The sequence below is a fragment of the Bombina bombina genome, chromosome 6, assembly GCF_027579735.1.
Source record: "Bombina bombina isolate aBomBom1 chromosome 6, aBomBom1.pri, whole genome shotgun sequence".
Classification (NCBI taxonomy): Eukaryota; Metazoa; Chordata; class Amphibia; order Anura; family Bombinatoridae; genus Bombina; species Bombina bombina.
Window position 1 is genome coordinate 693,412,374 of NC_069504.1, and position 12,391 is coordinate 693,424,764.

Consider the following 12,391-nt stretch of genomic DNA (forward strand, 5'->3'; position numbering starts at 1 on the left):
AACGCAGGTTTTGACTGCTAACGCCAAACTCTAAATCTAGCCGATAGTCTCTAACATTTTTTGTTCTGTTGTTTAGGTTTTACTGATTTGCATCATTTTTGCAGCGTTGGAAATAAATATATAAATACATTTTAAAAAAATTGAAAGAATGGCAAATAAGATTTAATACTGGTAAATATAAGAAAGAAAGAAATTTAAGGTTCTACATTTTTGGAGGTAAAATATTTTTTTCTTTTTATAGTAGTAACATAGTAGATGAGGCAGAAAGAAGTTTAACCTATACAGATCCTACTCGCTATGCAGTAAAGAAGCATACATTGACCTTAAAATGTTACAATTAAAAAGCTGACTAATTGGGGGAGCGGAGCAAGCCTGGTAACTGAACAGTCGCATATCACTTCAGCTCCATCGGAATGGATTATTATCTTATTTATTAGACTGTTCAATCCAGTTTAAAATGATACCACAGGTTTATCTAGTCCCATAGATCATGATAGGGCTATCTGAGGCACAACACGGCACTTGAAGACAGAGAATAACATCTACTGCAAGGACCTATGCACAGTTCCAGGGCGGCCATTTTATGACCTCATGGATGTTATATAAAACTAAGCACAAGACTACAGCTAACGATCAGAAAAACGCTCAATAACACCTTAATATGAAGTTCACTGTCGGCTTCTTGGAGGATCTGCTCTGTCTCGTAGAGGAACATCATGCTGCTCTTGAAGCAGCGTTATTTAATGCCACCCAGCCTGCAGCCACCTCTTCACCTCTTGTTCCGAGTTACCAAAGTCCAGCTTTAATTGACCGAGGGGATGGAGGGGGTTTGGAGTTCCAAGGCTTACTATGTACCTGTCACAATATTAAGACAGAGCCGGTTCTAGATATCGTATCGCTTACAGCAGCTGAGGAGAAGGCTATGATTGCATACGAGGATGCCTTGGAAGTCAATACTAACGCCGCAATGCTCAATTGGGATGGTTCTCCCGGCACCTACTCAGCCTCTACTCTGAACCAGGGGATTAAGAGGGATGCGTCTAAGAGCCCTACCTTAAGAAAACGCTCTCAACTCCCGAAGGAAGGACGGCTACACAGAGAAAGCCCCACACTGTCTTTGTGGCCTCTATGCACTGCGCACTTTACTGCCGCACTGATGTCCATGTTGCGATCCGGAGAAGTGGCTTACAAGTTGAGAGACTGCCACATGGCATTAGCTACCGGTGTGGGGTAAATTATAGAACACTGATTTGGAGCTGTGTGCTATTCCTCTTTTTATCAGTCTCAGCATTTGCGTCTTCATAATGTCTCAAGTTATTAGTATCGTCATTAACCTATGTGACTGTATTTTCAGTGCCTGGTATATAGCATTGGAATATACTGAGTTGGTATATTTTGGGCACTTGGAGTTCCAGACATTGTATCTCAAGTTTAAGGGTTTTACTGAAAAGTTGTTATGTTTGGCAGATGCGGAGGGACTACCCTGACTCTGCCTTCCATTATAGAGCAGTTAAGAACACTAAGGACTCCATATATCTTATATCGCAGGAACAGGATTTTATGATGGTGACTGATGCTATATCCTTACCCTGCAAATGTTTGCTAATTACCTTGGCCTTGTGCTTCCAATACTGTTCCTAGTATGGCTGCTCATCCATCTTTTACGTTACACAGCTATACCTTGGTTTAAATCAGCTGCCTGTTTTAGTGTTTAACTATATTATGTTCGATACATGCTGTATTATGTAATAGTAGATAGAGGGTGGTTAATTCCCTAGCCATTTATGTTTACCTAGTTACCTACGATCAATAAGTTTGATGCTGAGTGTTTTATATAGTTTTTAACATGTGAATCTTTCCCTCTCCTCATGTACTCCTATTCTATGTGTATCCTTTTAAGCTACACCCTACTCACTCTTCTCTCAGCTTGCAAATGTGAAGTCCCTCAGTTTGATCTATAAAGCACTCCTACGGGCTTGATACCCAAGCTTGTATACATATCCCTATTTAGTTATTGTGCTGTGGCGTCATGGCTGCCGGCGGTGCTGCTTACAATCATACATAGCTGTCTTCTTCGTTATAGTCTTACAAAGCCACGCATATAGTCAATCTTGCTCATTGCTTGCACCCTGACATATTAAACCTCTCATTGAATTACAATTTCTTTGCACTGTTAGCTTGAGATTGCAAAGTATCTTAATAGCATAATGATATGTATACATAGATGTTGGCAGGATTGCCGACAGCTCAGCACCTACCACGCAAAGCCTAACCATAATACCTGACATGACTATAAGATTGGGACACACACTAACAGCAGCACCAACTTTCAACCATACTCTTTCTATAGGGTACATATTAGTTATTGTTCTACTAAATACGAATAACAATTGCATGTATACTGCTAAGTAATTTTTATGCCTACTGCCTATAAAGAGTGCCTGAATGGGGTCTTATGTTTATTGCCGCTGGGCAAAGGGCCCATGCCCCGTGGCAATCTTATTTTTCTTTGCTTTGGCATTCATATATCTGAACACTAGATCTTTTCTTAGAACCCCTATTCATATTTAAGAGGTTGCTAGGCTTTAATGCATAAAATTAGGCTGGTCCTTGTTTTGAATACCACTCAGAGAACCAGCATTTTGAGGGTTTTTTATATTTTCATGTCAGCTTATATGTTTTCATCTTCTATAGGCCAGGGTTCAGTCTGTTCATAAGAGATATTCCCTTGTTCCAAGACAGCATATATTTGATGGAAGTCTCATCTAAGTGCCAATATGTCCATTATTTAACTTACCACCTCCTCCCCCCCCACCCCTATAATACACCTCCTAACTTAGGAGGGTTAACTATATGGCTTATCTTACCTATGCCGTAACCTACTTGAATTATTACCTTCTAACTCACCTACCACAATTTCGATATTGTACTATACCTACATATGTTAACATACTATTTAAGTTAATGGAAAATATACCTGAGGTCTAAATAATGAGACCCATAAGTGGTCTCCTTTCTCTACTATAACCTTCGGCCCATGTTATTACCCTATGAAATATGAGGTCCAAGAGTGGCCTCCTGTTCTTCATAGAAGTCTTTGATGACTAGTGGCATGTGTTTCTCTTTCCTTTTTTTAGCAAATGTTCCATCGCAGAGCTTTATATCATATAAATGACAGACATCATTTACTGTATACAAAACTATTACTTTAAACTCTACTTTATGTAATTGCATATGCCTTTTTAATATGTAATTCATAGGATGTATGTACCTTACTATGTGTTCTGGAGAAATGTGACTATGCAGGGATATGGATTCTTATATGTACCACAATATGTACTTCAACGTGTTTTCCTTTTCTTTTCCCTTTGCGGCGTCTGTTTCTTACCAGATCCTTATAGCATATAGATAATAAACGTTTGTTACATGTAATCCACACCATACGGTGTAGCGGATATTGCTAATTGCATATGTTATATTAATATGTACTTTCTATGATGTCTCTTTCCATAAGTCTTTTCTTTTTTTCTTTTTTGCAATGTAATCACGCAATAATATGCAATGTTACCATGTTTCCTTTGTATGCCAAAATTCTGACCTCAATAAAAACTATTTAAAAAAAAAAAAAAAAAAAAAAGCTGACTAATTTAACACAATTGCCTCTAGTTATGAAGCCGTCTACTTTCCTGCATTCACCGGCCCAATACACTCGCCTAAGATCGCCTAACATCGCTGCCGCTGACTTGAATACGTTCGCCAAAGTTATCAAGAAAGCTGTCAAGAAGCCGCGCACCAAGTACGGAGCGATGAGCAGCGGACTGTTGTTAACTGACAGTCATCGATCTCGCTGCTCATTGGCTTCTTCGCAGCTTTCTTGCTAGCCTGTCACTAAGCACCCACACTATTCTACACTGTTTTACCCCCTATACCGCCGCTCACGGAGCCCCCCGCAACTAAATAAAGTTATTACCCCCTAAACTGCCGCGCCTGGACCCCGCCGCAACTCTAATAAATGTATTAACCCATAAACCACCGCTCCCGGACCCCGCTGCCACCTACATTATACCTATTAACCCCTAATCTGCTGCCCCCTATACCGCCGTCACCTATATTAAAGTTATTAACCCCTATCCTGCGGATCCCGGACCCCGCCGCAACTAAATAAATTGTTTAACCCCTAAACCGCCGCACCAGGAGCCTACCGCCACCTACATTACATTTATTAACCCCTATCCTGCCCCCCACTACACCGCCGCCACCTACATTAAACTCATTAACCCCTAAACCACTGCTCCCGGACCCCGCCGCAACTAAATTAAATGTTTAACCCCTAAACCGCCGCTCCCAGACCCCGCCGCCACCTATATTAAACTTATTAACCCCTATCCTGCCCCCCTATACCACCGCCACATATATTAAACTTATTAACCCCTAAACCTAAGACTAACCCTAACACCCCCCTAACTTTAATATTATTTTAATAAATCTAAATAAAACTTACTATTATTAACTAAATTATTCCTATTTAAAAATAAATACTTACCTGTAAAATAAACCCTAAGATAGCTACAATATAACTAGTAGTTACATTGTCTCTAGCTTAGGGTTTATTTTTATTTTACAGGCAAGTTTGTATTTATTTTAACCAGGTACAATAGTTATTAAATAGTTATTAACTATTTAATAACTACCTAGCTAAAATACTTACAAAATTACCTGTAAAATAAATCCTAACCTAAGTTACAATTAAACCTAACACTACACTATCATTAAATTAATTAAATAAATTAACTACAATTACCTAAAATTAAATTCAATTAAATAAACTAAACTATAGTACAACCCCCCCCCACTAAATTACAGAAAAATAAAAATAAATGCAAGACGTTTAAACTAATTACACCTAATCTAAGCCCCCTAATAAAATAAAGCCCCCCAAAATAAAAAAATGTCCTACCCTATTCTAAATTACAAAGTAATCAGCTCTTTTACCAGCCCTTAAAATGACTTTTTGTGGGGCATTGCAGCAAAGTAATCAGCTCTTTTACCTGTAAAAAAAAATACAACCCCCCCCAACATTAAACCCCACCACCCACATACCCCTACTCTAACCCACCCAAACCCCCCTTAAAAAAACCTAACACTAACCCCTGAAGATCCCCCTACCTTGAGTCGTCTTCACTCAGCCGAGCCGAATTCTTCATCCAAGCGGAGCAAGAAGAGGTCCTCCATCCAGCCGAAGTCTTCATCCAAGCGGGGCAGAAGAGGTCCTCCATCCAGCCGAAGTCTTCATCAAAGCGGGGCAGAAGAGGTCCTCCATCCGGTAGAAGTCTTCATCCAAGCGGTGTCTTCTATCTTCATCTAACCGCGGCTCCACCTGCCCCGCAAAAAGCACTTTTAAGGGCTGGTAAAAGAGCTGATTACTTTGTAATTTAGAATAGGGTAGGGCATTTTTTTATTTTGGGGGGCTTTATTATTTTATTAGGGTGCTTAGATTAGGTGTAATTAGTTTAAACGTGTTGTATTTTTTTTTCTGTAATTTAGTGTTTTGTTTTTTTTGTACTATAGTTTAGTTTATTTAATTGAATTTAATTTTAGGTAATTGTAGTTAATTTATTTAATTCATTTAATGATAGTGTAGTGTTAGGTTTAATTGTAACTTAGGTTAGGATTTATTTTACAGGTAATTTTGTAATTATTTTAGCTAGGTAGTTATTAAAAAGTTAATAACTATTTAATAACTATTGTACCTGGTTAAAATAAATACAAAGTTGCCTGTAAAATAAAAATAAATTATAAAATAGCTACAATGTAATTATTAGTTATATTGTAGCTATCATAGGGTTTATTTTATAGGTATTTATTTTTAAATAGGAATAATTTAGTTAATAATAGTAATTTTTATTTTTATTTATTTAAATAATATTTAAGTTAGGGGGGTGTTAGGGTTAGGGTTAGACTTAGGTTTAGGGGTTAATAAGTTTAATATAGTGACAGCGGTATTGGGGGGGGGCAGGATAGGGGTTAATAAATTTAAGATAGGTGGCGGCGGCATAGGCGCGGCAGATTAGGGGTTAATATATTTATTTAGGTTGAGGTGGGGTCCGGGAGAGGCGGTTTAGGGGTTAATATATTTATTATAGTTGCGGCTGGGTCCGGGAGCGGCGATTTAAGGGGTTAATATATTTATTATAGTTGTGGCGGGGTCCGGGAGCGGCAGTTTAGGGGTTAATATATTTATTTAGGTTGCGGCAGGGTCCGGGAGCGGCGGTTTCGGGGTTAATATATTTATTATAGTTGCCGCAGGGTCTGGGAGCGGCGGTTTAGTGGTTAATATATTTATTATAGTTGTGGTGGGTTCCGGGAGCGGCGGTTTAGGGGTTAATATATTTATTATAGTTGTGGCGGGGTCGGGGAGCGGCGGTTTAGGGGTTAATATATTTATTATAGTTGTGGTGGGTTCCGGGAGCGGCGGTTTAGGGGTTAATATATTTATTATAGTTGTGGCGGGGTCCGGGAGCGGCGGTTTAGGGGTTAATACGTTTATCTAGTTGCGGCGGGGTCTGGGAGCGGCGGTTTAGGGGTTAATATATTTATTTTAGTTGCGGCCGGGAGCGCCGGTTTAGGGGTTAATATATTTATTATAGTTGCGGCGGGGTTTGGGAGCGGCAGTTTAGGGGTTAATATATTTATTATAGTTGCAGCGGGGTCCGGGAGCGGCGGTTTAAGGGTTAATAAGTTTATTTGGGAGCGGCGGTTTAGGGGTTAATAAGTATAATGTAGGTGGCGGCGGTGTAGGGGGGACAGATTAGGGGTGTTTAGACTCGGGGTACATGTTAGGGTGTTAGGTGCAGACACTTCCCATAGGAATCAATGGGATATCGGGCAGCAGCGAACATGAGCTCTCGCTGCTGTCAGACTCCCATTGATTCCTATGGGATCCGCCGCCTCCAGGGCGGCGGATTGAAAACCAGGTACGCTGGCCCAGAATAGTGGCGAGCGTACCTGGTAGGTATTTGATAACTACCAAAAGTAGTCAGATTGTGCCGAACTTGCGTTCGGAACATCTGTTGTGACGTAATCATCGATCTGTGTTGGACTGAGTCTGGCGGATCGTAGGTTACGTCACTATATTCTACTTTTGCCGGGCTGTAGGGCTTGATAACTACAGCGAATAAGCCTCGCCACAAATATGCTGCGGAATTCCAGCGTATTTGCGGTTGACGGCTTGATAACTAGAGGCCAATGAATAATATTCTATATATTAAATGTAAGTAATGTATTGGCATTCACTACCTATTTAGGCAATGAGTGCCATAATTTGTTTGCCCTTACATTAAAAAAACATTTGCATTGCTAGAGATAAATCCACCTTTCCTCCAGCCTTGTCAGTTGCTTTGGAATAAACACAGCTTTCGCTAAAGTAGTAGACTTAAGCAGTACCAAAAAATTTGGTTATTTAACAAATATTCAGGGAAGTTTCTCCGTATATTCATCTGCTACACCATTCGGTATTTGTTTCATTTTAAACCAAACAAATGCTGAATATTCATGAAAAATTTCCATTAGTTGTCATTAAATTAATGTAAATGTTCCTTTGCTACAGTTGAAAAATTTCACATGTAGCATTATACTTGCCTCCTCCTCTAGCAAGCTGGAGAGCCACGCTAACCCTGATCCATTTTCTCTCTAAGAAGGATCAGGGTTTGCACGACTCTCCAGCATGCTAGAGGTAAGTATTTAAGCATTTTAAGGTAAATTAATTAAAACTAATGAATACTAATTAATTTTGTCAGTATTTCTTCATTTTCTTTACATTTTGTTGGTGCATTTGTTGGATATTCATTTAGTGAAAACAAAGTTAATATTCATTTAACATTATGAATTTTCATTCATAATAAAACTAATGCACATCTACATAAAGCAATTATATCACCTCTCAACCGCATTTTTTTCTTCAGGAAAAAAATGCTGTTTGGCTATCCTCTCCTCATAGTCTAATTCCTCCATCCCCTTATTGAGTTTTGTGGCCCTTCTCTAAACTTTTTCTAATTCTTTTTTTTAAATTGGTCCCTAAAACTGCACTTCATACTCAAGGTGAGGTCTTACCAGGGATATATAGTGATATAATTATGCTTTCCTCCCTTACACCAATGCTTCTTTTAATACATGCTATTATATTTTTAGCCTTAGAAGCCGCTGCCCTGCATTATGACTCATTCTTAGCTTTGCTAAGAATTGCTATCTAATCCCTCTCCTCCCCTTTCTAATCCCATATAAACAATAGGTTGCCTGCATATTTTTACTTCCAAAATGTAGACCCTTACATTTACCAGTATGAAATCTCTTTTGCCACGTATCAGCCCATTCTTCCAATTTTTGTAAATCCCCTGGCAAAGCAAGTACATAATGCACTGACATAATCAGCTTACACAACTTTGTATCTTCTGCAAAAATAGAGACATTGCTATTTAATCCTTCATCTAAGTGATTAATAAAAATATTAAAAAGAACACGGCCCAGTACTATTTCCTGGGGAACTCCACTAATTACTTTTGTAAAATCTGTGTATGATCCATTTACTCTTACTCCTTGCTCTTTGTCTTTTATCCAGTTATTTATCCATTTTTTAGCTATTCCCAGTTCCTTATTAATCACAGAGACCAACATTACAAGTTGTGCGGTATAGCCGTAGTGTACACACAGCACAAAATGGGGCCTTACCGCTATTTCTATACTTCCGGTATTATAAGCCACCATAAAACTTTCTTTAGTTGTGTGGCATGGTGCGGTAAGCCACATACCACACAAAATCCAAGTTACAACACTTGGTGGGCTCGTGCACGTATTCCCCCATAGCTGTCAATGGAGAAAAAATGTTGGAAAAAACCTAACACCTGCGATTGCGAAATCGCTACTGCATTTTCTCATTAACACCCTAACATAAGCCCCTAGTCTATTAACCCTAAACTGCCGCCCCCCACATCACCAACACTAACTAAATCTATTAACCCCTAAACTGCTGTGCCCCCACATCGCTACTGCTAATATAAAGCTATTAACCCCTAAACCCCCGTCCCCCCACATCGGCAACACTAAATAAAGCTATTAACCTCTAAACCGTTGTCCCCCCACATTGCTACTTCTAAAATAAAGCTATTAACCACTAAACTGATGACCACCACCGCAGACGAGGACCACCGCTTCAGATCCGCGCCTCCTCAGAAGACCGCTCCGAACCTCCGGCAAAAAGATAAAAGATGATCTCGCGATGGAAGAAGTTGGATCTGCCTGGATGAAGACATGTTGCCGCCTGGAAGAAGATGCATCCCCGCACTTCAGTAAGGGGGTGAGTACCTATTTTGGGTTTAGTGTTAGTTTTTGTTTTGTTTTTTGGGGGTCTTTTTTTTTTAGATTAGAGTTTCTTTTTATTTTTATGGGCAGTAAAAGAGCTGATTGTCCTTTTAAGGGCAATGTCCATACAAATGCCCCTTTAGTTATTTATTTTGGGGGGTTGGGTCGGTGGGGGGTTGTAATTTTAGGGGGGACTTTTTTATTTTTTTATTTTTTTTAAAAAAAGAGTTGATATCTTTAGGGCAATGCCCTACAAAAAGCCCTTTTAAGGGCTATTGGTAGTTTATTGTTTTTTCTTTTGGGGTGGCTTTTTTGTTTTTAAAGGGGTATTAGATTGTTTATTTTAAGGTAGTTAGTATATTGTAACTTTAATTTAAAGTTAGGGGTGTTAGGTTTAGGGGTTAATAGTTTAATTTAGGTAGTCACAATGTGGGGGGATGGCGGTTTAGGGGTTAATCGGGTTATTTTAGTAGTAGCGATGTGGGGGGCAGCAGTTTAGAGGTTAACAGCTTTATTTATTAGTTGTGATGCTGGGGGATGGCAGTTTAGATGTTAATAATGTAGTTTATGGGTGTTAGTGTACTTTGCAACATATTTTTTATGGGTTTTGTGAAACTTTTTGTTTTGCAAAATCCATAACTACAGGTCTTTGAATGCGGAATGGATCATTGCAGTATAGGTCATAACGATCGTGGTAAAGCCATACCTCACGACTTGTAATACCGAGTAGCTGACCATTCCGCACTCAAAAGCCATTTTTTTTAGCGGTAAAGTAATACCGCACAACTTGTATTCTTGGTCAGTGTCATTTATGCTTGAAATCTAGTTCAAAATACTGCTCTAGGACTTAGAGTAGAACATTGCTGTGCCATGCTGCTTGAGGTGTGTGAGTCAAAAGAGTGCAGAATTTATTTGAAGAAAGTTAAATATATATATCCTCAAATGAAGATAAAAAATGTTGGTATAATATGTCCTCGGTTAATAAAATATGGAACTCTGCCAACCTAAGAAAACTATTCTTCTCAAAAAAAGTTGTTGATATTGTAAATATATATATATCCTGGTGACAGTGTTATAAGTGGGAAGTTTGTCAATGAGCTGAAAAAGTAAATTGGACTTTGTTTAAGGAGGCAGTAAAATATATATTTTAAGGCAAACAATCTTGCACTCAAACTAGGCATATATCTGTATTTAACATTTATTTTTTTAAATTATAAAGTAATACCTGATTACAAAAAGTAAATATGAACAATAATTAATAAACATACTGAGGCCAATTTATCAAAGGTCTGTCGGACCTGATCCGACAGTGCGGGTCAGGTCCGACAGACATCGCTGAATGCGGAGAGCAATACGCTCTCCGTATTCAGCATTGCACCAGCAGCTCACAAGAGCTGCTGGTGCCACACCGCCCCCTGCTGACTCACGGGCAATCGGCTGCCAGCAGAGAGGTATCAATCAACCCGACCGTATTCGATCAGGTTCAATTGCGGCAATTCCTGTCCGCCTCATCAGAGCAGGCGGACAGGCTTATGGAGCAGCAGTCTTTAGACTGCTGCTTCATAACTGCTGTTTCTGGCGAGTCTGAAGACTCGCCAGAAACACGAACCTTCAAGCTCCATTCGGAGCTTGATAAATGGGCCCCACTGTATATTCTGTAAATATGCTAGGCTTAATGCTAGGCTTAATCTGAACATTGTTTTTTAAAGGACACTATGTACTTAAAACTGAATTTCATAATCTATGAATGTATAATAAAAGACACTGCAATAGCATTTTAAATTAATATTAATTTTTTTCTGACAATTTTCAAAATTTTCTTCCATAGTCCTGCTCCCTGTATTATGTGACCACAATCAGCGAATCACAGACTGATATATGTATACAGTGTGAACTCTTGCACAAGCTTAATAGGAGCTAGTTACTCAAAAAAAGACTGTGCACAATTTGATAATCCAAGTTTAAGAAAAAAACAAAACACTTTTTTTAAGTGCACCCTCTATTCAAATCATGATAGGTTAATTTTGACTTTAGTTTCCTGTACATTTGTATCTTCCAGTGTAATTCTAAGGTTTCTGACATCATAGAAAATACTTTTGGGTTGAGGTTCAAATTGTGGAAAATATACAAAAGCAAAAGCTATTATTGCAGCACCACTTACTGAAAATGTATATCTTTTATTTTCAGTATAAAGAACCATTTTCAGCTGATGAACTGATCACACCATTAGATGATATAACAAGGTAAACTTTTCTTGCTTTTCTCAATTTTGGGGGGGGGGGTTGTTTCTAACTTTTCATAAGTTATATATAATACACTTCATAAGTTATATATAATATATAATATGCAGCTAAGGCATTCTCATAAGCCTCTAAATGATCAATTATGATAATGGGCGTGCTGCTCTACTTAGGAACTTGATTATCCTAGGGGTGTCATACACTTTATTAAGTACATTACTGGATTTCATTGCGGTCTTATTGTTTGTGTTAGAGCGCCCACTATCTGTCCTATCTTTACTATGCTGAAATTTCACCCGTGCATTTTGATATGGGCTGTCTGAGAAGCTAGCTCCCCCTTCTGACCCACTATAGTAACTGACCTCTTCCTCTGAGGAGTAATAATTATCTTGCACTTCAGAGTTATGTAATTGCCTAAGGGGGAAAGTTATCTCTGGGTCTGAATTAGGGCCATAATTTGGGGACTTTTGTTTATCCTCCTGCCTCATATTTTGAAACTCCTTTCTGACCCAGTCCTGAATTGAGTTAATAATAAAATATTGCTGCTGATTTGTGTCTTTAATTCATTTATTTCCTGTTCATATTCTTTTTCAGCCCCACGATATGTAGCTTTTAAAGTTTTATTTTAATTTTGGCATTTTTCATAGTCTTCTTCTAAAGCTTTAAATTCAGTCACTAATTTCGAATTATATTCATTTAAGGCAGAAATCTTTTTATTAGCTTCTAGAATTTCCATTAATAAAGGCTTCTTCAAATTCTCGCAATGAATAATTTTCACCCCTTAGCTGTCCCAATTG

General features: G+C 38.6%; 1 protein-coding gene across 1 annotated transcript in view; it reads left to right on the top strand.

The window, feature by feature from the left end:
- LOC128664566 (uncharacterized) overlaps positions 1-12,391 on the top strand; it is a 101,536-nt gene that overhangs the window by 18,997 nt on the left and 70,148 nt on the right. Inside the window, exon 3 of the mRNA XM_053719384.1 lies at positions 11,542-11,597. Within this exon, the coding sequence (XP_053575359.1) occupies positions 11,542-11,597 (56 nt within the window). The remainder of the gene's footprint in view (positions 1-11,541; positions 11,598-12,391) is intronic.